Source organism: Alosa pseudoharengus, unplaced genomic scaffold, assembly GCF_046254945.1.
Source record: "Alosa pseudoharengus isolate Yale_2024_CS ecotype anadromous, Long Island Sound unplaced genomic scaffold, YU_APseudo_1.1 YU_APseudo_1.1_scf_23, whole genome shotgun sequence".
Taxonomy (NCBI): Eukaryota; Metazoa; Chordata; class Actinopteri; order Clupeiformes; family Clupeidae; genus Alosa; species Alosa pseudoharengus.
This window is the reverse complement of record NW_027468685.1, coordinates 23129305-23156410: the sequence shown is the minus strand read 5'-3', so window position 1 is coordinate 23156410 and position 27106 is coordinate 23129305. Positions and strand designations below refer to the sequence as shown.

General features: G+C 43.0%; 3 protein-coding genes and 1 long non-coding RNA gene across 4 annotated transcripts; 1 reads left to right on the top strand and 3 right to left on the bottom strand.

Moving 5' to 3' along the window:
- Positions 1 to 108: 108 nt before the first annotated feature.
- On the bottom strand, positions 109 to 1978 carry LOC143140929 (zymogen granule membrane protein 16-like). Its single transcript, XM_076302090.1, has 5 exons — positions 1874 to 1978; positions 1735 to 1760; positions 1560 to 1612; positions 1123 to 1240; positions 109 to 689 (listed from the first exon to the last, which is right to left on the bottom strand). The coding sequence occupies exons 3-5, from the start codon at positions 1609 to 1611 to the stop codon at positions 362 to 364; spliced, it is 498 nt and encodes a 165-aa protein (XP_076158205.1). The 5' UTR covers position 1612; positions 1735 to 1760; positions 1874 to 1978; the 3' UTR covers positions 109 to 361.
- Positions 1979 to 2066: 88 nt separating this feature from the next.
- On the top strand, positions 2067 to 4864 carry LOC143140931 (uncharacterized). The gene is made up of 2 exons (XR_012990708.1): positions 2067 to 4369; positions 4697 to 4864. It is a non-coding gene; the product is annotated as an uncharacterized LOC143140931 (long non-coding RNA).
- Positions 4865 to 10060: 5196 nt separating this feature from the next.
- LOC143140928 (zymogen granule membrane protein 16-like) lies at positions 10061 to 12180 on the bottom strand. The gene is made up of 5 exons (XM_076302089.1): positions 12099 to 12180; positions 11894 to 11919; positions 11718 to 11770; positions 11288 to 11402; positions 10061 to 10867 (listed from the first exon to the last, which is right to left on the bottom strand). Exons 3-5 carry the CDS (start codon positions 11767 to 11769, stop codon positions 10537 to 10539), a joined length of 498 nt encoding a protein of 165 aa, XP_076158204.1. The 5' UTR covers position 11770; positions 11894 to 11919; positions 12099 to 12180; the 3' UTR covers positions 10061 to 10536.
- A 4994-nt stretch (positions 12181 to 17174) lies between these two features.
- Positions 17175 to 19406, bottom strand: abrab (actin binding Rho activating protein b). The gene is made up of 2 exons (XM_076301007.1): positions 18742 to 19406; positions 17175 to 18111 (listed from the first exon to the last, which is right to left on the bottom strand). Exons 1-2 carry the CDS (start codon positions 19329 to 19331, stop codon positions 17628 to 17630), a joined length of 1074 nt encoding a protein of 357 aa, XP_076157122.1. The 5' UTR covers positions 19332 to 19406; the 3' UTR covers positions 17175 to 17627.
- Between the last annotated feature and the right edge of the window lie 7700 nt (positions 19407 to 27106).

Genomic DNA, 27106 nt, shown 5'->3' with positions numbered 1-27106 from the left:
CAATCACTGACTGCACCTTTAAACACTTTGGCATATGAGTTGCAATATTTTATTCACTGTGTGTTCATATTTCCATTAAAGGAGGTATTTGAATCGTCCAACATATGATGAACTTTATTATTATTATTTTATTGCCAAGCACCAAAAAACTCTGTATGGACATAGAATTGAAATGCTCATTTCAGTGGTCTACATAATAAAAAGCAATTAAATATGCACATTCCATACACAGACACATGGCCTCATCGCACACATCATGCAGCTAAGACAAAGGAGAAAGCAAGACTGAAGTAATGTTGCCACTGTGGCCAAGCAGTAGCAGTTATATCCATGGTATTGGGATGTTCTTCATTCTCTCCTGTTAATCAGAAGTGCCGTTAACGGCCATGTTGGGAAGAATTGCCCAGTGCGTGGCGATAGAGGTGATACCAGCCCCGTTGTAACGGCCGCTCAGGAATCGGAGCTCGGCCATTGGATGGGCAGGGTACATGTTGAAGGTAGTTCCAGATGGCTGTCCAGAAATGATGGAGCGCCCCCTGTTGGTGACGATCAAGAGAGACTGGATGTAGGTAGAGAACTTGCCGGAGACTTGAACGATGAACTCGCCGTCAAACAGCTCCAACTCCTGTTCGGTGCCGCCTGTATTACCAGCAAGTTGCGACCATGCGAACCCATTACGGACCTGGAGGCTAAAGAATAGGAAATCACATCAGGAAAGTGGCATTTTTTTCTGGCTGTGTGACCATTACTTTTGAAGCATAAAGGTTCAAACAGGCAGTCATAACAGTTTTGTTATTTGTTTGTAATTGCTCAGTTGTCCGTGACAAAATTCTAATATAGCCTATCTAATGGATTGCCTAATGTAATTAGATAAATACTAGTAAACAGTAGGTTACATATTTTCAAAGAATCAAATTAAAGTAACACATTTATTTGATCAAACTTGTGTTCATTTGACAATGACATTTTAATTAAAAAAATAAATAATGATTAAAATGTAAACAATTATTGCTTCAGAAAATACAGTAATTACAGATTCTTCACATGCAATGGGTGAACTGTGTAGATCCATGGGCGATTATGAGCACTCACACACAGAAATCCACTTGTAATTTGCCTCACCCTCTAATGTATGATCCACTGTCCCACAGTCTGACTGCAGTGATGCGGCCCTCCCCTGAAAGGGTGTAAGAGGTCCCAGATCCCGAGCCCACAGCTGGAGAAAATGAGAAGCCTGAGGCTAGAAGAGAGACAGAACAAATAGAACTTGGTCACTTAAAAACCTTCCAGCTTGTTTCAAGGTTCTCAGGCCACATGACCTCTGTTCAGGTTCTGCTGCACATCCAAGGTAATTTGACTGGAGAGAGTAAAATATGCTCTCTATAACATATTAGGCTTAACTTATTTACATAATGTTGTTTATATGCTTTATTTGCTTAAACACAGTAACAACTGGTAACTGGGTATATGACATTGTGTTTCATCTAATGGTACATTTAGTTTAGTTTAATTTAGTGTGTTTAATATTGTGTGTGTGTGTGTGTGTGTGTGTGACTTACGGTCAGCCCAGACAGCAGCCAGGAGAACACTGAAGACAAGTAGAGTCCGCATTCTGTAGAACAGAGGGTCAGCATCAGCTTTTCTGAACTATTTATTTACATAATTTAAGAGTCCTCAATGTACACTGACTTGAAATGAGAAAAACAAATAGAATAGTTTATATCAGGAAATTACCTTGTTGACTTAGTGCGCAGTCAAGACTGTAGTTAAAGACAAAAATGCAAAATGCATAATGTTATTTTTTTAATAATACAGATAAACAATATTTAAATAATGTTTAAAAAGAAGTTGGAACAAAGCTCATATACTGTACCAATGAGAAGCTATGGAGTGCTCTGAATGCTCATGCCAAACCAGTGAGCTTCACCAAAGATCCTTGATTACTAGCTCCGCTTTAAACCTCTGGTTTTATAGAAGTGTGGCGTTCCACAGACTGGTATTCCGGAATTTTTCTAAGGAACCAGAGCCGACTGGTTTCACTGGTTTGTAGACTGCACTAACATTCAACAAGGGAAAGGAAATAAAGATGGAACAATGCCATGTCTCCTTGTCTGATTTTCATTGTTCAGCTTGTTTTGTGAGGGCCAATACCAGTGCTAAGCTTAATGTGAAGAATTTATTCAACAAAAGTAGCGATACAACTCCAGCTAGTGTGAATAGTTATTTAGAGTTTGTAGGCTATTTTCATGCAAAACAAATATCAGTTTGCCAGTTGCTCATCCTTTGCACCTAATAAAAACACCTGCTTTTAATTGTTTGTTTCCATGTCCATTTTACATTTAGTCATAGCTGACACTTTTATCCAAAGCAACTTACAAAAAAGGGAAACAATCAAAGTACAATGCCACATAAACATGTTAGAGCAGTCATAGGCTACTACTCGTACAGAGGTAAGTGTCAGTTCTAGAAGTGGTAAGTGCTAGAATTAGCATGTCTAGTTATTGGTAGTGCTAGAAGTGGAGGTACACTCTCTGAAGAGTTGGGAGTTTTTTGAAGGTAGAGAGGGACGCGCATAGCCTAGTGTAGCCAACTCAATTCTATTTAGAATATGAGTCTGATACTGATTCAGTCAGATGTGATTATGGGGCGTTTCCACTGATACAGGGGGGAAATGCATCTGCACACAGAGAGGACTGAAGACACAAAGGGGCTTAGGGCGCTCAGGAGACTTCAGATAGTTCCTTGCTCAGGTGCTCTTCTGCGACGGGCGAAGTGAGAATCCATAAAAGAAAGAAATTGTGGTTAAAAAAGTATAAAAAAAACCTTTCATTTAAAGCACATGGGCCTACGCATTACGGCCATATTGGCCTTCATCAGGGCATCTGCACACAGTTTAATAGACCTAACCAATCAGCGCTGTGAATCCTGTAGGGAGAATGGCCAAGAACATTTCTTTCTTCTATATTCGTTTTTTTAAAGATATTGTGCTGTCAATATCTTGTACAACAGGCGCGATAGTGAAATCTAATGTCTAGTTTCTCTTTGACAGCCTTTTTGTTGTTGCTCATCAACAAATTTCCTGACCTCAAATTTTGTGAGTGGGATTATATTTGGGCTGGTATCCAGGACGTCCCTACTCTGGTAGAAACTGGTAGCGCATGTTTATCCAGAGTCCTTTCAAAAGTTTGTTTAGTGTTTTTGGGCTCTATCTTGACAGTCTAAAATGCATGATCACTGGCGAAAAGCTTATTTAAATTTAGTGGAATGTCCAGTCCACATTGGGAGTGTTTTTCGTTATCAAACGTCAGGCGGATGGCGCAACAAGGCATTCCTAGGTTTCTTAAACAGCAGTACACTACGGGTGACCCGTATTCGGGCAAATACAGTGCCCCCCACCTCCCCCCAACAACCCCCATGCATTTCTTTGCACCTTATCATGAACTACCATAGTCATGCTATATACCATTTTAAAGCTGAGAAACTCAAGAATCGATATATGTAAAGCTTTCCATGAATTAACATATATTTCGTGTGTAAAATATAAGTTTATCCCGATATATAACATATCAGAATACCCCCCTCCACCACCCCCCAAAGTTGCTGCGTTCATATTTTGTCACTTGTCTGTATGGCCGTACCAATAAGTTAGCCCAGCATGCTTGGTCTTGAAATTTTCGTAAGAATCCATAGATGTAAAATATCTACATTGTTATATTGCCAATATATTGAGTAGTTGTACACGCCAGTACAAACAAAACAGATACATACGAAAAGAAGCGAAGTAAACACTTATTTTTCGCGGAAATCCAGATATTTCGGTTTTACTTCCATTATTGTCGCTGGATTCACGGTACTCCGCGTGTTCACGAGGCTCTTCTGATTCCATCGATACCCATTACATGTCTGTAGGACCAATGAGAGTCGAGATAGATGCCATCAAAGCCAATGAGTCACGTAAGCGATGAATCTGACAACCAGTCTTTGAATGGTCATAGCGCTGCGTCTGAGTGAGCCAATGAGATGGGACCTAGATGTCCGTGTAGCCAATGAGGAGAGCTTTCTTTAGACATGTGACACATCGTCCCATTCTACTTCCCTGTCGGCTAAACTCAAGGCGCATAGCCCATGCGTAACCAGATTCCGAAGCAGTGGTTTGGAAGTTTGTTACTAAACAAGCAAGAGACATGTTTTTGAAGGTTTTTGTTCGTAAAACATGCCAAAGAGACAAAAAAAAGACGGAACATGTCGAAGAACCCGAGGACATTGAAGATCTGGAGGACATCGATGAAGGAGAAGAAAGCATTTTCTCGGAATGCGACTCCGAGGAGGAGCAGAACTTTTTAGCTGGGAAGGACCCCGATTTTGAGCTGTGAGTAGACTACTTATATCCATATACAGTTACAGATACAGTTTAGTTTGCTTTTGTAATGTTTAGTGCATAGTTTTTCATTTAGCTTTGTTTCATAGTGTGAACAGTGTGAACAGTGTTCTGGTACCTGGGGGGGAGGGGAGTTAGGTGAGAATGCAGTGTGTGTTTGTGTGTGTGTGTGTGTGTGTGTGTGTGTGTGTAAAAGAGAGAGCAGGGGGAGGTGTGACCTGAGTACACACATTTATATCATTTGTATAAGTTGTTGGGAAGGGTTTTCATATACTTTAGTGGGTCTGAGCCTAACTTCCATCTGTACAATTGTTTCAGTGACAGCGATGAAGACTGGGCCCCGCCAAGCAAAAAAACAAGAGCTGAGGATCCTGTGTCTGAGGAAGAGGAGCCGGTGGCCGAGACTATTTCAGTTGTTCATAACACGTTCCATTTTGTTGACCGTGGTTGCCAACACAAATACATTTCTATTGCATTGAATGTGAATCATTTGATGTTTCGTTTGCCAGGGTATTGTGGCACAGCCACTGCAAAGCACTCCAGGTACAAGCAACATGACACAGAGAGTGTAACCTTTCATTTGACACCAAGATCATGGTTCTACATAAAGGGGTTCTTGTATAGGAAGCATTTTAGTTTTGGGTAACCAAAGGTCCTTTTGGAGTCTCCAAATGGACACTTAGCAAAACGCATGTGTATGCCCACACAAATATGGGTCCCACACAGTCATACATCATCCTATAAGGATCTACTTTGACATACAGATTCACAAGACCTGGTAGTGGGCCTCAGTGGTGTTTTCAAGAGAAAATAAGTGACCAAGAGGGCAGAATGTGGTCATTTCTAGAGATGTACATAACCGCCTATAAAAAAAACTATCATTCTACCCTTTGCCGCTCTCTGATAGTTCATCACACAGTCAATCTATTGGTACCAAAAAATTCTACAAGGCCTTAGCTTTCCAAAGAGGTCAGGCACTTGATTGTAAGTCAAAGTATGTGGCAACAGGGCCATTTTAAGTAGGCGGTGTGCAATTTCGAGGAAAAACTCAAAATAGGGGTGGAAATGTATAAGGTTAAACAGTCATGTTTTGGGCTTAACATCATAAACCAATGAAAATGACATCTGTCATTCCCTTTAACAGCGCACAGTGCAACTTCAAAGAATGCATCGGTATTTTAACAGTCAGCGGCGCATTTGAAGAAATCTGCTTGCGAGACTTTGGGCCCTATCATGACATTCTAAAGCACATCGTCACTCGTCAAAAGCTTATTGAAATTTATAGGATGTCCAGTCCACATTGGGAGGGTTTTCGTTATCAAATGTCTAGCGCATGGCGCAACAAGGTGTTCCTAGGTTTTTTTTAATTAGTCATGGGTGTGTTTGGGGCGTAACATCATTTAAACTAATGAGAATGACATCTGTCATTCCCTTTAACGCAATGTCAAATAAATGCATCGGTATTTTGACATTCAACGGCGTATTTGAAGGAGGCTGCTTGAGAGAGCATATGAGTCGCAACACGCCAATATTGAGTTTTCCGCCATGCGCTAGGTGGAAAATAGCGCCCAATAGAGCCCATTGTGTGGAATGAACTTCATTGGAATTCATATTCCAATTTCCTTTAACTTCCGTGGGTGAAGCAATCTTGATGATAATGACATTCCTGTGGATTCCTGCCTGTGCATTTCTTACAGTATACAGTGCATACAGAAAGTATTCACAGCGCTTCACTTTTTCCACATTTTGTTATGTTTCCGACTCATTTTAAAATGGAATCAATTATTTATTTTTTCTCATCAATCTACACATGATAAGCAAGTGTTTGGAGTGTTTTGTAAATGTATATAAAAAGACTGATATTTCATTTACTTTTGTTATGACACTTGCCATGGAGCCAACCCATTGAGCTCTGGTGCATACTTCTATCAATGGTCCTTGAGACTTGATTAAGGTCAACCTAAATTAATTCACTGGATATTATTAGGAAAGGCACACATCTCTTTATATACAGTAAGGTCTCACAGTTGATGATGTATGTCAGAGTGAAAACCAAGCCACGAGGTTGAGAGCATTGTCCATAGACCTGCGAGACAGATCTGGGGAAGGGAATAAGAACATTTTTGCAGCATTGGAAGTGCCCAAGAGCACGTATCCTCCATCATTCTCAAATGGAAAAGTTTGGAACAACCAACAGTTTTTTGTCGTTCTTTACGCTTTTTTGCTCAATTGCGTGGTTATAACCGGTTCATTTGCACAATGGCAGAACCAAAACAATTTGGCCCCTCTGATGCCAATGCACCATAGTACCATATGCAAGTTCATGTAGTGCGAATTTTATTTTTATTTTACATTTGGTGATTTAGCTGAAGCTTTTATCCAAAGCGACTGACAGAGCTTACCATTAACCACATGAAAGGATGCTACAAGAAAGGGAATTCAAACACTGAGACGTGTATTTTTTTTGGAATTGAAAAAACAACTGCATCTGTTTGGTTTTATGTACAGAGAGTCCTCAATGTACACTGAGTTGAAATGAGAAGAAATACAATAGCTTATAAAAATATAATAGCTTATATCAGGAAATTACCTTGTTGACTTAGTGCACAGTCCGGACCATAGTTAAAGACAAAAATAAATTATTTATAATGTTATTTTTTTAACATTATAAACATGCACATATTATCCATTGCATTGCTCTTGTAATCAATCCTATCATCAGAAAAAAGTTTACATTGTACCAATGGTTAGAGCCTGCAGTCACGTTAGGTCAGTGCATGAGATTGAGTGCTCCGAATGCTTTTTGTTGCCTTCAAAGTTAGATAAGCGGTGGAGTTGTTATTTTCAGTTTTAAGAAACCAGAGTCCTCTGGTTTTACTAGTTCAAAGACTGCACAAACATTGAACAAGGAAGAGAACATATAGATGGAACAATGCCTTGTTTCCTTGTTGTCTGACTTCATTTTTTAAATTGCTGTTGGGTGAGTTGTTATTGTCCAGATTAGTCCAGATTAAAGAGACAAACATTTGTCATTACTTCTGTACTCATGAAAAGCATCCCCACAACCTACATGAAGAAATGCAGTGTCATATTTATTCAGTTTTGAAAGTATTCCACTTTTACCACACTCACTTTTAGCCTGCATTGTCTTGGCTATGTGCTTAGGGTAATTGTCCTGCTGGAAGGTGAACCTTCGGCATAGTCTGAGGTCCTGAAAACTGTGGACCAGGATATCTTGCTACTTTGCTCTGTGTAGCTTTCCCTCATCCCCAGACAGGTCGCCCAAAAGCAGTGTCAGTCTCAGGGAAACTCTGTGTCAGGGGACTCTAATGACCTGATGCCAGTGCTTATGTCAGCAAGGTACTATTAATGAATTCCAGCCAATGTGCAAGAAGAGAAAAGTTTTCCTCATTGACATTCTATAAGGATATAGCACGACAGAATGGCGTTGGTAACATCTCTCTCTCTCTCTCTCTCTCTCTCTCTCTCTCTATATATATATATATATATATATATATATATATATTTTTTTTTTTTTTTTTTTTAATGGCATTTTGCATTTTGGGTAGCCTGTATTTGATTAGTGTATAGCTCATTTGTAGGTAGCCTGGCTAACCCAGGCTATTTGAGACGGGTTAAAGGGGAAAAAAATAGCCCCATTGGGGATGTATTGTTGCCTGGCCTTCTTGGCACACATCTCGGATTGATGAGAATTTAACATATTTCCTCAACTAGGATTTCTTAGGACTTTTAGTATGTTGTTCTGGACACCTCATAGAAATGATCTAAGCTGCAAAAAATATTTTACAATTAGTCTGTCGTAAAACCGTTAACTTGGTGATGTTAGCCATCGAACTGAATCTTGTAACTTGTCTGATAGATGGTTCACGCAGAAATTCTTCTCACACTTCCTTCGCCTTCAAAGTCATCAAAGTTAAACATTTATTATTATGTATTATTATAATATCATCCTCACAAGTGATATCAAGTCGTGTTCATGTTGAAACTACCAGACATGATCATTTTCAAACACAGTCATGGTAAAACAAAACAAAAAAGTTATAGCCTAATCTTCTTTCTACTTTTCCGACCTACTGTCAATCCATCGAAAACCTCTGATATGATTAACATTAGTGCCGTTTTTTATTAGGTTTACTTGCCTCTATGTAATGCTTTACCTTAACACACAGTTATTGTAGGCTACATAGATTTGTTCATGAGTTTCCGTGCTGGCTGGACTTAGCTTCTTATCCAAACAATACGGTTAGCTCCCTGTGCGACAGAAAGAAGCAGGCATAATTGCGTCAAATTACGTCAAAAGTTAGCTTCCCTACAACCAGACATGCTAACTATATTACGGGAACCCAACGTTACATACAAGGTAGTTGAGGCTGTTTTGCCTTCTATTGTTTATGAAGATAATACAGAAGCTACAATGTTGGCACAGGGTATATGTTATATAAAGTTATGATTTCAAAAAAATCCTAAATGAATGGGCATTCTATGGGGTTAGCAGAGAGTTGATAACCACAGCTCCATGGGTGGTTCAACTTTCGGGAATTCACCAGCCCCTTGGTCCCTTCCCGGCTGACAGAAGTCGGACAGGATTTTTAACCAGTATGAATTGCGTCCATCCCAGTATGCATTTTGTTCAACCTAGCATGCATCACATCAAGTCAGATTTGAGCAGATCTGCATCAAGTCGAACAAGCGTATTCATGTGATCTTGTCGCTGGAGCAAGATTGGTGTCATGAAGCCTTGCGCACGCGCATTTCTGCCAAAATAGTGGCCAAAAAGCGTCGCAATATGGCTACCGAGTGGAGGGACCTGCCTAGGACTTTCCCAGAGCTTTCTCTGTCTATGATCTGCAGTTTTTCTCAAACTATGAGCCTCCTCGACGAGTAGATTGCTGGTCTATGGAGCCATGAATTTAAATTTCGCCCGGCTTTTGTCTGTTAATTTGCGGCACAATTGAATAATAGAACCGCGGACCAAAAGGTTTCCCCGATCCGGAAATACTCCTTAATTCGTTACTTTGTAGGCCTAACAGAGGTAGCCTAAATATTGTGCCTATGGTGATGACAGCTTTAAAAAAACATTTACCGGTTATGTGGTTGCCCTGCAACAAGTTGCCCCATGTATTGCCTAAAACAACACGTTAAATTTTATTTAATTAATAATTTGCCCAGACTTGTGATCATAATGTTGAGATTCAGGAAAATTATCCAGTGCAAGATGACTAACTTGTAGGTTGCTCACATACACAATACACTCCCTCATACCAGCCTCAAGTTTCTTGAGAATTTTAATCATCTAATCGGAACACATGGAACAACAAATAAACAGTCCCTTAGCCGACCAGATTATACATTTAGCACTCCTAACTTCTATAAATGTGAAGATGGTTTTGGTTAAAATATAATGCACATTGTTTTGGGGGGAAAAAACATCTGCTAATGAATTTGAATATAAACATAAACATAAACGAACACAACTTTCTGCGCAATCGCTGACTGCACCTTTAAACATGAAAAATGAGAAACATCCTATAGGCCTACTGTGTCCATTATAATGGCTTAATGGCTGGGAAACAAATCTATGGCATATGAGTTGCAACCATTTATTCCTTGTGTCATATTTAGGCTACATGCATCAAGGTAGCCTATCAAGGAGGTAGGCTATTTCAAACATCCAAGATGAACTTTATTTGTATTTATTTTTTTGCCAAGCACCAAAAAGCTTTGCAGGGATCGACATACAATTTTTCAATAAATGCTCATTTCACTGGTTTACAGTGTGGAAAGCTATGTAACATGAATACAAATTTCATACACAGACACATGGCATCAACGCACACATAATGTAGCCTATGTGACAGAAAAGCAGAAAGCAATACTGAAGTGCACCCACAGAACAATTCCCAACTTTAGCTATGCATGTTAGCTATGCATTTCGATGTGACAGACAAATACCCTGACAGACAGGCCATATCAGGCATTTAAAAAATCAAAAGACAACGAACAAGAGTGTGATGTGTCCCTGAGATAATTTGAATTGATGCAAGGTGAAATATCCTGATGATAATGTAGCCACCGTAGCCAAGCAGTAGGCATGGCAGTTATATCCATGGTATTGGGCTGTTCTTCATTCCCTTCCGTTAATCAGAAGTACCGTTTACGCCCATGTTGCCCATGGGAAGAATTGCCCAGTGCGTGGCGATAGAGGTGAGACCTCCGTGGTAGCGGCCGCTCAGGAATCGGAGCTCGGCCATTGGATGGACGGCGTACATGTTGAAGGTAGTTCCAGATGGCTGTCCAGCAATCATGGAGCGCCCCCTGTTGGTGACGATCAAGAGAGACTGGATGTAGTGAGAGAACTTGCCGGAGACTTGAACGATGAACTCGCCGTCAAACAGCTCAAACTCAAGCTCGGTGCCACCTGTATAACCAGCAAGTTGCGACCATTCGAACCCATAACGGACCTGGAGGCTAAAGAATAGGAAATAAAATCAAATTAGGGAAATGGCATTTTTCTGGCTGTTTCATAGGCTACTCTCTAACAGGCAGTCATAACAGTTTTGTTGTTTGTCATTGCTCTGTTGTCTGTGAGAGAATTCCAAAATATCTAATGGATTGCCTAATGGAATTAGATAAATACCAGTAAACAATAGACTATGTTACATATTCTTAAAAAAATAAATTAAAGTATCAAAATTATTTTAGCAAACGTGTGTTCATTTGATGATAATGCCATTTTAAATTTAAAAATAACGATTAAAATGCAAACATTGATCTCTTCAGAAAATACTGTAGCCTAATTACAGATTCATCAAATTAAATTGGTGATTTGTGCATAGATTCCTGAGCGATCCCATTCACACACAGAGATTCACTGGTAATGTGCCTCACCCACGGATGTATCCATTATCCCAGATTCTGACTGCTGTGATGCGGCCATCCCCTATAATGGTGTAAGAGGTCCCAGATCCCCCACCCACAGCTGGGGAAAATGAGAAGCCAGAGGCTGGAAGAGAGACAGAGCACATACAACTTGGTCACTTAAAAACCTTCCAGCTTGCTTCAAGGTTCTCAGGCCACATGGCCTCTGCTGCACATCCAAGGTAATTTGACTTGAGAGAGTAAAATATGCTCTCTATAACATATTAGGCTTAACTTATTTACATAATGTTGTTATATGCATGCTGCTTTGCTTTCTTAAACACAATATCAACTGACAACTGGGTATATAAGGTTATGTTTTATGTAATGGTACATTTAGTGTAGTTAAGTTTAATCTAGTCTAATATTGCGTGTGTGTGTATGTGTGTGTTTGTCTTACGGTCAGCCCAGACAGCAGCCAGGAGAACACTGAAGACAAGTAGAGCCCGCATTCTGTAGAACAGAGGATCAGCATCAGCATTTCTGAACTATTTTTTATTTATGTTCTTAGAGTCTCCAATGTACACTGACTTTAAATGTGAAAAACAAATAGAATAGCTTATATCAGGAAATTACCTTGTTGACTTAGTGCGCAGTCCAGACTGTAGTTAAAGACAAAAATAAATGCATAATTATGTTATTTTTTTAACAATATACACATGCACACATTATCAATTGCATTGCAGTTTTATCAATCCTATCATCACATATATGTTAATCATTTTCAAGGTTGCTTACAAATAATGTTTTAAAATAAGTTGGAACATAGGTTACACTGTACCAATGGTTAGAGGCTCAGTGCATGGGAAGCTAGCGAGTGCTCCGAATGCTGAGAACAATCCAGTGAGCAGAGTTTTATAGAGGTGTGGCATTCCACAGGCTGGGAGTCTGGATTTTTTTTTTTTTCCTGTCGCATACTTTGCCTCTATAGTTAGATACACGGTGGAGTTTTTTTTTCCGATCTAAGAAATCAGAGTCCTCTTGTTTTACTGGTTCGTAGACAGCACTACCATTGAACAAGGAAGAGAACATAAAGATGGAAAATGCCTTGTTCCCCTATTGTCTGATTTCATTTTTCACATTGCTGCTGGGTGCGTTGTTATTAGTCGAGATCAGAGACAAACATTTGCAATTACTTCTTTACTCATGATTAATCAAAAATCCCTCATGCAGGCATGGACCGAAATGCTTGTGAGTGTTGTGTTTATTCATTGGATTTTGAAAGTATTACACTTTTACCACACTCACATGTGTTTGTTTAAGGTCATTGTCCTGATGGAAGGTGGACCTTCAGCCCTGTCTGAGGCCCTGGAACCTGTGGACCAGGATATCTTGCTACTTTGCTCTGAAGCTTTTCTTCATCCCCTGACAGGTCACCCAAAAGTGTCAGTATCAGGGGAACTCTGTTTCAGGAAACTCTAATGACCTGATGCCAGTGCTTATGTCAGCAAGCTATTATTATGAAGATGGTATGTGAATTCCAGTCAATGTGCAAGAAGACAAAAGTTTTTTTTCATTGACATTTCCTCATTGATTTAGCGATATAGCACGGCAGAGTGGCGTTGGTATGTATATATACGGATGTGTCTCAAAAAATGTGAATATCGTGAAAAAGTTAATCCCCACACACACACAATTTATTTCAAAAAGTGAATCTTTCTAGATTCATTGAAATATTTCAAGCAATTTTGTGTCAATGATTATGGCTTACAGCTCATGACAATCAAAAATCAGTTATATCATCAGTTATCAGTATAGTACAGAAATGTCGGTTTCCTGAGGCTTTTATCTCTTAGTCTTCAGTAAACACAACCACAATCATGGGAAAGACTGCTGACTGCTGATAGTTGTCCAGAAGACACTCATTGACACCTTTCACAAGCAGGGTAAGCTGCAGAAGGTCATTGCTGAAAGGGCAGGGTGTTCACAGACTGCTATATCAAAGCATATTCATGGAAGGTTTACTGGATAAGAAAAGTGTGATGGCAAAAGATGTGCAGGCAAAACTGATGACCGCAGCCTTGAGAAAACAGTCAAGCAAAGCCAATTCAAGAACTTGGGGGAACTTCACAAGGAGTGGACCGAGGCTGAAGTCTGCATCAAGAGCCACCACACACAGACGTGTCCAGAAAATGGGCTACAACTGGCATATTCCTAGTGTCAAGTCACTCCTGAATTAGAGACAAGAGCACCTTACCTTAGCTAAGGAGAAACATAACTGGACAGTTGCTCAGTGGTCCAAACTCCTCTTTTCACATAAAAACAAATTCTGCATTTAATTTGAATATCAGGATTTAATCAAGGTCCTAAAAGTCTGGAGTAAGAGTGGAGAGGCACAGAATCCAAGTTACTTGATGTCCAGGTTGATGTTTCCACAGTCAATGTTGATTTGGGGTGACATGTCATCTGCTAGTGTTTGTCCACTGTGTTTTATCAAGCCCAGAGATTTTAGAGCACCTCATGCTTCCATCTGCTGACAAGCTTTATGGAAATTCTGATTTCCATTTCCAGCAGGATTTGGCACCTTGCCCACAATACCAAAACTGCTAGTAACTGGTTTGTTTACCATGATATTACTGTGCTTGATTGGCCAGCCAACTCGCTTGACCTGAACATCATGGAAAAGGGACCAAAAGGAAAATGAAACACAGACCCAACAACGCAGACGAGCTGAAGGCCATTATTAAAGCAACCTGGGCTTCAATAATGCCTCAGCAGTGCCACAGGCTGACTGCCTCCATGCCGCATTGATGCAGTAATTCTTGCACAAGGAGCCCCAACCAAGCATTGAGTACATAAATTGACTTATTATAACTTATCGACTTATTTTTTTCTGAAGGTTGACATTTCTGTTTTATGAACTTTTTATTGTAATATTTTGAGATACCCGATTTTCGTTTTTCATGAGCTGTAAGCCCATAATCATCAAAATTAAAACAAAAAAAGGCTTGAAATTGTTTACTTTATGTCATTTAGTGAAAATGTTCACTTTTAGAATTAAATTATGGGATGAAAAAAAATACTTTTTCCATGATATTCAATTTTTTTCAGAACCACCTAATTGCATTTAGCACATAATGCAATTTGAAAACTACTGTCCTGATTGAAAAGAAAAATGCAACTGATCTCAGCTGGTATTCTGTCTATAATGGAGTGGAGTGGAAATTTCCAAGTTTTTCTGGAGGTAGAGAGGGACGCCCTTGCTCTGGTAGTTTGTGGTAGGTGTTTATCCAATTTTATATCACTTCCGTACATTCAAAATAGCAAATACCTAATGTATCATACGGAACCCTTTCAAACCACAACAGCCCAGTTGGCAGTCGAAAAAGCTTGAATAGCTTTTGTCTTTACAAACTAATCCTAACCCTAACCCTAGTTGGAAAAGGAATTGTAATGAAATGGTCCAACTGGATCACAGAGCATAGTGCATGGCGTGGCTTGTGTGGTTCACTACATGGGGTCATCCCTATGTTCCCAGGGTCCTATGTTCCCCAGATTAGTTCAGTTCAGTAATGTAGTTTCAATGTGGGAATCACATTCAGTTCATTCAGTGGTGGTCCTGGGGTACCTCCTTAGTCAGAATGATGGTCCCTGGTTCACAACCATTTGAACACCCCTTGTCTACATCATACAAATTAATTTGAATACCAGAACTAGCTACCTGTAAAACATATCTCAGAAAGGGGCACAAAGCCTATTGTTGCTTTGAGAGCAATTCATCTCACAATCTTCTTTCAACATTTGAATGGTCAGAGAATAAACTATTACCAGAGGATACATTTAGCACTCCTAATTTCTATAAATTTGATGATGGTAAGTCAGAATAACACCATTTACCAATATCACGCAACCTTCATCGTCCTGACTGCAAAGTTCAACCCCTAGACACAAACCTGCTCACTTGTAGCACCTTCAGATTAAGAGACAGGCTTGTTAGCATTACATCTGCTGCTAGCACTTGTCTTATGGTGCTCAGTGAGAGGTTTACTAGCAGGGCCGGTTCTAGCCTACTACATTTGGGTGGGCTGGTAGAAAGTTTGGGTGGGCAACATGGCAAAGCAGTCAAATTGGATCAAAATTTACATAACGCAAAACACAAACACAAACAAAACAAATCGGTACTACCTACAGTTAAAAACAAAATTCTTAGGGACCATAGTCTCATCCTCTATGAAATGGGGAGACAACCTGAGCGGTATCATTAACAAAGCCCACCAGAGGCTCTTTTTTCTCCGGCAGCTGAGAAAATTTGGGGTGGCCTGCAAGGGGATGCTGCAATTCTATCGCGCCACTATTGAGAGTATTCTCTCCTTCTCTATTACTGTCTGGTATGGAAACGCCACTGTTCAGAACAGGCTACAGCTAGACAGAATAGTTCACACGGCCGAGAAGATCATAGGTTGCAAACTCACCCCCTTAGCAGAAACCTACAAGGCCCACATGCAACGCAAGGGCATGAAAATCCTGCTGGATGCAACTCATCCTGCCAACCACCTCCTTAAGATCCTCCCATCAGGTAGAAGGCTGAGGGCTATTAACACAAAGACCTCCCGCTTTTTAAATAGCACATACTGTAGTATAATCAGATTTTTAAATAACTCTCCACCCTTGCACCAATACCTTATGGAAGCAGATCAAGCCAGCATAGGTCTTAGATAGTGTGTTTTTGCTCTTTCTTTTTTTTTTTTAGCAATATGTTTTAAATTGTATTCATGCTATGCCACAGTACTATGCAGTATATTTATTTTATTTATTGTCATCATCACCCTGTGACATTTGCACTTTTGGAAGTGAACTTAAATCCTGAACTTTGGGTAAACTGTAAATGTCAACTGCCACTTTTGACTCTTGCCTATGTAGGGATGAGCCATGGATGAATGTACTACTGTATGTCTGATGTCTATGTCTATGTCTTTGGCTTCTTATCTTTGTTTGGTGTTGTCTTGTCTGTTGTAGAGCACACTGCAGCAAATTCCTAACACTTCTGTTGTATGGCAATTAAAGTATTGAATCTTGATCTTGAATTTATACCCCTGGGAAATATTGATTGAATGTTGATTTTCTCTTTATCAGTATGTTTGTTCTGACTGAAAATTACACTGCCACATGCCAAAAGGTTGCAAGACAATGTGGTAGAAACCTGGAATCAGAAGCATTTTTATATTCATGTTTTTTTAACATTTATATGAAAAATGATGTGTCCAAAATTATACCTACCCTATTTAAATAACCAATGGAAACATCTTTATTTGCCTCACAGCTCTCAAAATGGTTCTTATAATACTTACCAAGCCTCTCCATGTCTCCACAATGATGCTAGACTGCATCTTTTTAGCAGCAATACAGGTTTTTAGGCAGGAACGATTCTTTGCAATCACTCTGGCCTTGTGCTCACTTTTGGACAGATTGAGGTCTGGACTCTGGCTGGGCCACAATATTGTTCTCTGTTAACCATTTCTTGCCTTGTTTGGCTGTATGTTTTGGATCATTGTGTGGTTTAATGGCCCAATACTGCCTATTGGGGCAGGTCTCTCAGCAGACTGCCTGATCTTTTTCTCCAAAAACTTTAATGTAGCCCCTTGTTTTAGTGTTACCCTTTACTTTGAGAAGGTCACATGTATACAGCAGGACAGAGAAAATGTAGCTCTCTGCTGCCCTCCTTTGGATATCATGGTAACATACCAAAATTCAGATCTGCACACATGCCAAAGACACATGCGTATCTGTGTTGTGACCTTTCACTTGAGGGTTTTTCCATCTGCCATGTCATTCAGCAACTCCACACAGGGAGGAAGACCACATTCTAACAGCATGATACTCAGTGTACAAAGTGTAACTATTTATTACCTACCTCGGTTCAGGTCTTTTTTTTAATCCACATAACATCCTAGAAGTAGGTCTTGCATGTCCTCTGACAACAGTGTCAGAATAATGCATGATATCAAAAAACTTTGAAGCACAAACCTCTGAATCTTAAAACATAGAACACAGCTGCACAGTCATTGATTCTTAATCAGCATTACACTCCCTTTTTGGTGTTTGTTTCCTTTGTAATTAAGCTAATTCCATCAGCAGCACACACACACAAACATGAGAGTAAAAATAGGGCTCCAAACTGTATGACTATTCTGTTGGTCTGAGGTAAATGTGCATTAGGTGATTTCCATGGTTGATCTGACAGATGTAACAATGTGGATACCACTGTGATCACTTCACAAGCTCAATAAAACCATAGCAGCTAAGCGCATTCATTCATAATTTACATATCAAAACAAAGGGGGAGTCTCTGCTTTCATCACTGCCACCAATGTCACACGAGCAAAGTGATGATGACCCCATCATCCTGTCCTTGCCAGAGCATCTCACCCTCGAAGGCCACCTTGCCGTGCTTGCGCGCCCTCATGAGAATGCCGACCACCTTGTCGGAGATGCGCACGTAACGGTCGAACAGCTCGCCGAATGTCACGTATGTCCGGCCGTCTGGGTCTGGGTCAGCCATGGTCCGGATAACAAAGCACATGTCGTCGATCTCGCGGTGGATGTGTTGCTCGGCCCGCTTGGCCCGTTCTGCCGTCTTGGTGCCCTCCTTGGGTCGCCCGTAGCCTTCCTCACCTTTACGCAGGCGCGTCTGCATAGAGTAGTCGTAGTCGAAGTCCTCGCTGAAGGGGTTGAGCTTCTGGGTGACCTCGTGGTCCGAGGCCCAGTTCTGCCAGCGGCTGGCCAGGTTGCCCACTGCACTGTGCACCTTGGACAGAGCGTTGATCTTGTCGGCGTCCTCGCCGGTCTTTCGGAGCCTGAGAGACATTTGAGAGAACGTTGGAGAGCCAAGCAGCAACAGTGGATTGAGTTACAACCACAGTTTCAGCCACAAGAGTTTCTTTAATATGTGTCCAATTGTGACCAAAAAGTTTCTATGTAAGTAACTATTTCTCTACTCTAACTACTCTCTACATCTGAATAATGTCTTTCGGTTCTCACAGTGTGCGTCTGAAGTTAATTTCGCTTGCTCAGCACTCTCACATGGGTGTAACGCAATACACCCGCATGGCTTCATTTACGTTGGCACATGTAAGGAGAGATACGGTGCTTGAAAGTGGAAAAAAGGTTCCTGCCAAAATAGCAAATGCACCTAAATCTTAAAGGACATTACAGTAAATACCTTTAAGTTAACTGAAAGATACTATTAAGACCTACAATACTACAGATCTATATGGCCTCCAAGTTATACTGATCTAACATCAATCTATCAAGTGAGCCAAGTTCATGTCCAAAACTTTCAAATAATATCTCAATATCCAACCCAGCATTCAATGTGTGTCATTATATTTCAGAATCTGCATCTTAACTATGGTTAATACATAATGGTGGCATGGTAGTGTTTTTGTTAGAGGTGGACATTATATAATAATGTATATTAAACTTACACTGGCCCAGTAGGCCTTTTCAACATGATCCCATCCTCGGCTACTCCCTCTGATTCTGGACCCCTCTCTTCAGCCTCCGAGAAGCCGCTGTCGTCCGTGTCGCTCTTCTTCCTCCGCGTCTCCTTCAGAGTCTTGGTCATCTGGGACACGGTGCCGCCCATCCGGCGGCGCGTCGGCGACTGCTTCCTGTTCAGCAGGCGGTCCACCTCGTCGCCGGCCGAGGGGTCCCTCCCGAGCCGCTCGGCCAGCATGCCCACCCCGGAGCTCCTCTCCGTCACGCTGCTCTGCACAGTCTTCACCACCAGCGCGGTCTTGATGCCCCCTTCGTTGTCGTCATCCGCTGCCTCACTAGCTGGTGGTTTTAGCGGCGCCACCTTGGGCAGGGGCTTCCTCATCTCACCCGGCGGGGGGTCCGGGTCACCGGGTGACCATCCCGCAGGCTCGGTCGACTGCTTCTCCTCGTTCTGGGAGACCCATTTCTGCCAGCTGCGCGCCAGACCGCACACTGTACTTATAGCCCGCAGCTTCTTGATGTTCTTGTTGGTCGAGGGCTTCCTCGGCCCCCCTTCCGCTGGTGTTGACTCCGACATATTCCCCCCTGTGTCCTGCTCTCCCTTGCAGACCTCAGCCTAGTCCACTCAATCAGCCCCTCCCTGCATTCGAAAGGCTGCCTTCTTGCTCGTGCCTTACGCACTCCAAGACAATAACAGTGGACCCTCTTTTGTAGAACGTTCCGGACAATCTAAAATTCTCTTGCTACTGCCCACCAATTCACGGGTGTCCTTCTGTAGCCTGCTACTGTGGCTAAGTGGTGGCTCCCGGGCAGAGGGGAGCGAACCCCCACATGACGGCTGGAAAGTATGTTTGGCATGCCCGGCTCCCCAACGATCGTCTTTCCCTGACACTTGGTGACCCTGGGGACCAGTGGTTAGATCACGTTTCATCAGCAGGGCCATTGGAGTGGTGGCAGAGCCTAAGAGGGGGTTTTGGGGGGGGGGGGGGGGGTTAGTGTGTGTGTGAGAGAGAGAGTGTTGTTTGTGTGTGTGTGTGTGTGTGTGTGTGTGTGTGTGTGTGTGTGTGTGTGTGTGTGTGTGTGTGTGTGTGGAGCAGGGGGTAAACAGGGATCCCATGCGCTAAGTCCCACTGAGACGGGGCGATACGGAGGGAGTTGGTGGAAAGACAGCGAGAGTGCATGAACTAGAGGCTGAATGGCGAGTGGCCCAGACCGGATGCAAAGCCGAGGAGATCTGCGTGTCTTATCCGGATGTTTGAGGCCACAGTGGTGTTGCCTTTTGTTTGTCATCAGGTGTCAGTGTATCGGTGTCCTAGACAGTGCATCTGCTCATTAGACAGATCGGCACCAAGGCCAGACATGTTGAGGGTGAATAAATCAGTGGATTAACAAGTCCTTCCACCCTGTCATGGCATTCTATGGGAGTACAAGCAGCACATGTGCATCAGGGACTAAAAGAAAGATCTAGAACCATCTGGAACCTTTGCTTCTGTTTAAGCACTCTTGTGTTGCATCTGTGCAGAAAGTGCTGCAAGGAGAAACTACAGAACCTTTCCTTTGAAGATATGGTAGAAAAAGTCAAGAAAAACTATGTTTTGTGTGTGTGTGTGTGTGTGAATGTGTGCGTGCATGCGTGTATGTGTGTTTGTGTGTGTCCATGTGTGTGTGTGTGTGTGTGTGTGCAAATGGGCTTCTACACATGTTTAAGCAGTTACAGATCGGCACATGTTTACACAGACACACTAAACAACAGAATACCAGTGGGGATCATGGAAAGGTGGAGGTCATTTCGCACCCAGCAGATGTGGCACGTAAGCTCACAGGCATACGCTAGTCAAGGTGACTTTGTGCCGGCCTGTGTGATTATGAAATGATATATAGGCAACAGTCCTGTGTTCAGACAAAGATGTAACATTGTCCTTCAGGCTATGGTGTTGTCCTTCCCTATACAAGAGAGAATTTCTATTCCGTTGTGCACACGACTGGAGTCCAAACATAGTCTGGAAGTAAATTAAAATCTAAATATTTAATATTGCCTTTGGCTGCACTATAAATGCAAAGTAGGCAATGAATAGGTTTATTTACAACATTATGTAATACCAATCTTGGTGCTTAGTATTTGAAAAAAGTGTGTTTGTATTTAAGTTTTGTTTTTTTGTTATTGTTTTTACAATAAACTGATAATGGAACTGTGTGCATGCACTTTTAAGAATGCACTATTATCTTTTTGAAGACATTTGTTTGCATTTGCTGTAAAAGCCATATTGCACAGGCAATCTCTAGAGTATGGGTCTCTTTCATACCCCACCCCACCCCCCTAAAAATACACACACTGCCATAGAAACGCCAGACCCTTAAACGTAAGTCCAGGTAAGGAGAGGGCAGGGAACTGAGGAATACTTGTTTCCTCCTGAGCGGCCTGCTACTGTTTTGAAAGCCACACCACTGTAAATAAATCCACTGGCAATAGCCCACACTGGAGATCGCAGTCTCACATTTCTCATTCAAGGGACAGTTCCTTTTCTAGTGTGTTTATTTGTCTGCATCACCGGTAACCCAGACCCCAAGACAAACATTTACACATGTGAAGCACAGTGGCATTAGTGGAGCGTGGAACCTGTGAAGCTCAACAGCACACAGTGTCTCAATGTGCAGGCAGGAGCCATCAGGCTAACGGGTTCCAACAGCCCCCTCTGCACCCCTGCACAGTCGCAGGCTTGTCACTTCAGCTTTCTGGGCCGCGTTGCCACAGAGAAGAAATCCACACTGGAGGTAAAAACAGTCACCTGCCAGCCTCCTGAAACCCCACAGAGAGAGAGAGAGAGAGAGAGAGAGAGAGAGAGATGGGTGAGAAAGTGATTGAGAGAGAGAGAGAGAAAGAGAGAGAGGAAGAGTGAGGGGTGAAAAAGTGAGGGAGAGAGAGAGAGAGAGAGAGAGAGGGGTGAGAAAGTGAGGGAGAGAGAGAGAGGAAGAGTGAGGGGTGAAAAAGTGAGGGAGAGAGAGAGAGAGAGAGAGAGAGAGGGGTGAGAAAGTGAGGGAGAGAGAGAGAGAGAGAGGTGTACAAGGAGGGAGGCCTAAGAGGAGAGGCCCGGGGGCCGCAGCTGTCCGAAGGAGAGACGCGGGTCACAGGCAGGAGACATCCGATCTGGCCGGAAAAAAACGCGGAGAGAAGACAAGGCCCCGATGACTTGAAGAATGTGACACCTGAAGGAGACGTGCGGCTCCTGCTTGCGTATGCAGAGGGATAGTCTTGCAAATGCACCTGGCAGCTCACTCTTGGCCCACATAAAGGCCGCAAACACACACACACACACACACACACACAAACACAAACACACACATACACACACACACACACACACAGAAACAACTATACTCTCTCTCTCCCTCTCTCTTTTACAGACACACACACACGCACAGAAGGGAAGGGGCAGTAAAGCAGTTCTGTGAAGTTGTTCCTGAAGTGCGTGTGGCCACGTGGGGATGCATGTGCGTGTGCGTTGGGTTGTGTAGGCATGTGCTCCTGTGTTGTGTGTCTTCATTAGTTTGCCAACTGCTGACAAGTCCAGTGTTTTAGTTGTGTGTTTAGATGTGGTGTTATTAATAGTGACTGGGACAGGATCAGGTTGAATGGAGGGACAGCTGCTCTCATGAACATCCCTGGTGCTGACAAACACACACACTCTCTCTCTCTCTCTCTCTCTCTCTCTCTCTCTCTCTCTCTCTCTCTCTCTCACACACACACACACACACACACACACACACACACACACACACACATACACACACAGACATACATACACACACACACACACACACACACACACACACACACACACACACACACACACACACACACACACACATGCATATTTACTGTACACACTATTTGACTGGGTACAACTGCATAATGCACCTTTGCTCATACCACTGTGTTCTGGTAAGTAAATACATTGCAGAAATACAGTCATTGTCAAGCTTGCTTAGGCCAGATTTAGAATTCTGTAATGCCTCCTTAACCTCAGCCTTATCTAAATTCTTGCATCTCTCTGTGATCCTCACTCCATCGATTTTATTGTTTTGTTTTATTTAGGCTGCAGACATACCATACCTCACCAAAATCCAGAGTATTTAGTGTTCTTGGTTTTCAACACATTGGTATAAAAATTAAGTTGTAAAAAACATTTCATCAGCAAACCAACTAATGCTATCAGCCTACACAGTCAGTAAACCTCAGCAAGTTATCAATTTACAATATATAACATACACATAACAATATTTGAGATAAATAGATACACAGTAATTGTGTATCTATTACACTTGTAATTGTGATACACAGTAATTATATTAATGTTAATATTATTATTATTATTATAATTATTATTATTATTATTATTATAAATATTATATTATTATTTAATTATATTATTAAATATAATTAATAAAGTAATAGATACACAATAGTAATAGCCAGATGTGATATTTTGTGGTGTAATATTTTATATGACAATATGGTTTCTACATTTAGATTCACTGTTATATTCTATGCAAAATGTGCATACATCAGCCTAACAGCAGAGGGCCTCAAAGAAACATCTACCAGAGAGGAGCCAGTGACAGCGCCAAGACTGCTGTCTGCATGCCCTCTAGACCAGACATAGCAGGTTTCACTAAACGGTGACACAACCAAACCCATGGGGAGCCTTAATCTCACAGTACTGGCCTAAAATTACAGCGTCTCTGTCCAATCTGATCTGGAGAATCAGTCATGGTTCACATGTCACTTACAGCCTATGAACAGCCAGTACTTGACTAATAAAAGCATGTTCTGTTCTTTGGTTTCTTTTGTCTTTTTGTTCAGGTTTCTAGGCCAAGTATACTTGCGTTTACAAGGAATTTGGTCTCTGCCTTTATCCCATCCGTGAATTAGTGAACACACAGTGAGGTGAAGCACACACTAACCCAGAGCAGTGAGCTGCCTTGCTACAGTGACCCTCGGGGAGCAGTGAGGGGTTAGGTGCCTTGCTAAAGGGCACTTTACCCGTTCCCACTGGTCAGGGATTGAACCGGCAACCCACTGGTTCCAAGCCCGAAGCCCTAACCAGTGGGGCACAACTGCCCTTTTGAAGAGACTCCAATTTTTTTAAAAGACCACTCTAAATCTAAGGAGTCGGTGAGGAGGGTACAAGGTGTCTGGCCAGTGAGTGAACATGTGGGCTTTCTTGTGGAAAGGAGGAGAGAACGAGAGAGCATCAATGAGGGAGTGATGGATGAAGAGTGAACTCTGAGGTCACGGCGAGATGCAGTGCTCCTCTCCATGTTAGCCACTGCACAGAGGGGTCAGTTGACCTCAGATTACCTCGCATATACACACAACCAAGGGAGAGAGACAGTGTGTGTGTGTGTGTGTGTGTGTGTGTGTGTGTGTGTGTGTGTTTGTGTGTGTGTGTGTGTGTGTGTGTGTGTGTGTGTGAGAGAGAGAGAGAGAGAGGGAGTATTCAGAGGACATAATTATTAATGAACACAAATATGCAATGATGGTCAGAGTGCACACTTCCCAAGAGTCATCTTCCCTCTCTTTTCTTGTCATCTCTCTCTCTCTCTCTCTCTCATAGTTTATACATGAGTCCCCGTTGTAGCCAAGATAAAGAAATTGTGACAGACAAAAGTCAACAGGAAATACATCTCCTCCTCATCAGTCGGTCCAATTGAGTAACGCTCACTGTACTGTTGAACACATCCTATGTGGTACTGTCAATTAAAACCCGACCCACTGCAGCACTGTGTGGTTGGCCCAGTTTCCCAATTTTACTATGGATTTCTTGTCAAAGACCCAGGACCAACCACACTGGGTTGGATGGTTTCCATTCTGGCTCTTGCCTCCTGCTTTAATTAATACCATTCATCATCAGGATGGAGGCCTGACGCTGGCTTCGTGCACCCTTCCAGGTGTTGACCCGTCACACTCCTCCTCCCTGGCCTCCTGCGAAATCCCCCTTTTGGCCCTGCCACCCCCCCTCAGACTGACCAGCTGGTAGGCCCATGCGTGCATACCTTTCCCTCGGCTTACCTGCTGGGCCATACGTCTTTTTGCGGAGAGTCAGTGCTCCAAATGGACGGGGCCAGAGAGGGAGCCCACCTGCGCATCCTGCTGCATATCAAACGTCTCCATCTTGGCCCTCCTCTTCGTGATGCTTTGTTTGCTTTGAGTCCCTGAGGGGTCAGTGGCCGCTCACTCCCGGGGTTTTGTTTTGGTTGGCCATCACGGCTGATTGTGCAGACTCCAACCTGGTGCCCTTTCTGCTGCCGGGGACCCCCTGATTATTTGAGAGGTGGGGGGGGTGAGGGACGGGGGGGGGGGGGGGGACAGGGGACGGGGGACAGGGGGGGCGGGGGGCTGCTTAGCGCAGGGAGTTGGTGCAGCGTGGGCGTAATTGGCTTTGCGTCGTTGCAATCAGAGCCATGATTAATACCGTTGTTAAACCCTAAAATATATGTTGCTTTTTCAGCCTCTGCTGGAGACCCGGGGTCCTGGCGTTTTCGATTCCTTTGGAGTTCTGCCGTTCTGCCGATCTGACACGGCACCTCCGGGTCGTTCTGCAAACAAATGCCGCGCAATAATCCCTGATTTTGCACCCTGGGGAACGTGTGATTTGTTCTCTCACTCAGGCGGAGGTATTTTTGGATTAAATTCTTATCCTAATGAAAGCCCAAACATGAATCACTGTCCCAGAGTAACACTCCCCATGACATTTGGTGCGGTGTGCGGCCAGCACCGCGGCAATTTGAGATAATGATGCAGTGTGTTTATGATGAAGGCGGACAGCGTGTGGCGTCCATTACGCGGTGTGTGTTTTTCCACATCGTTAGACCACCGCCTCCCCCGGACCCTCCAGTCCCTGACTGGGATTCGGACACAGCATTGGATGTGTGTGTGTGTGTGTGTGTGTTTGTATGTGTCCTGTGTGTGCTTGGGCAGAGCATTGGATGTGTGTGTGTGTGTGTGTGTGTGTGTGTGTGTTTGTATGTTTGTATGTGTACTGTGTGTGCTTGGGCAGAGCATTGGATGTGTGTGTGTGTGTGTGTGTGTGTGTGTGTGTGTGTGTGTTTGTGTACTGTGTGTGCTTGGGCAGAGCAGTGGATGTGTGTGCGTTAATTGTGTGCATGAGGCAGAGTAACATGTGTGTGCATGAGCATGAGTGTATATCTGGAGCAGAACCTAAATACAGTAGTGGACATCTGTATGTGAGTTTGTGTGTGTGTGTGTGTGTGTGTGTGTGTGTGTGTGTGTGTCTGTCTGTCTGTCTGTCTGTGTGTGTGTGTGTCTGTGTGTGTGTGTCTCTGTGTATGTGTGTGTGTGTGTGTGGTTGGTAAGGGGACTGCACCAACAAATCTTGCTCTCGCCTCCTGTGAAAGCAAAGCTTTGCAAGCTGGGGCCCCCATTCCGAATGTCCTCCCGGCCCCATCTGACAGCGCTGTCCTGTGACGTGCCGTTATTGATTATGTTTGGATGTCTCCAACACCCCCATAAATAAACATGGAGGTTTTGGGGGTGGGGGGGCATGAATTTGCACAAACATGGTTGGGGAGGTTGAGGGATGGTGGAGGTGAAAGTGATGTTGGTGGGGGCAGTGGGGGTGGTGGGGGCGGTCAGGGGAGGAAATCCCAACCCTAGAGAACGAGGGACGACAGGAAAAAGCGAATGGACGGAGGGGAGCAGGGTGATCTCACCCTGGGCCACGAGCGGCGCGAAGGCTCCCTAATTTGGATTTATTGGACACGTCCATGATGCATTGCGGTGCGGTGGGGTGCGTGTGGTGCGGTGAGCTGGGCGGGTGGGGGTTAAAGCAGGGTGGGGTGGAATGAGGTGGAGAAGTGAGGAGACGTGGAGGGGGGGGTTCACTTTTCCTGAAACATGAGTACTGTTTGTTTTTGTCTTCCTGACACGTCACGCTCGGGGTGACTGGCGTGGGGCTGGGTGGTGTGAAAAGCCCAGAGGGTGATGGCCAATGAAAGGCCTCATCTCTTCTGCTCGACCTCAACTGGACATTCCCACTTCGCCCTTTATTTTCACAAGTCCATCACAGACCATCAGGAGGCCAGTTTAAAGCCAGCCTTCTCTTCTCTACCTAGCGGGGGGTTCCTGGCTCGGGTTAATTCAGGCTTTGGTAAACATAACCTTCAAATAAAGCATGAAATTGCTATAACATAGCATGGACAAACAGACGTTTTCTTTCACACTTTAGGGGACCGCAGTTACCAATGGGCCCTGACAACATTAGATTGTGGTTTTAGTTTGTGTGTCAAAATATGCTGGAGCACAGATATCCACCTTCTCAGCCCAAAGCCTGA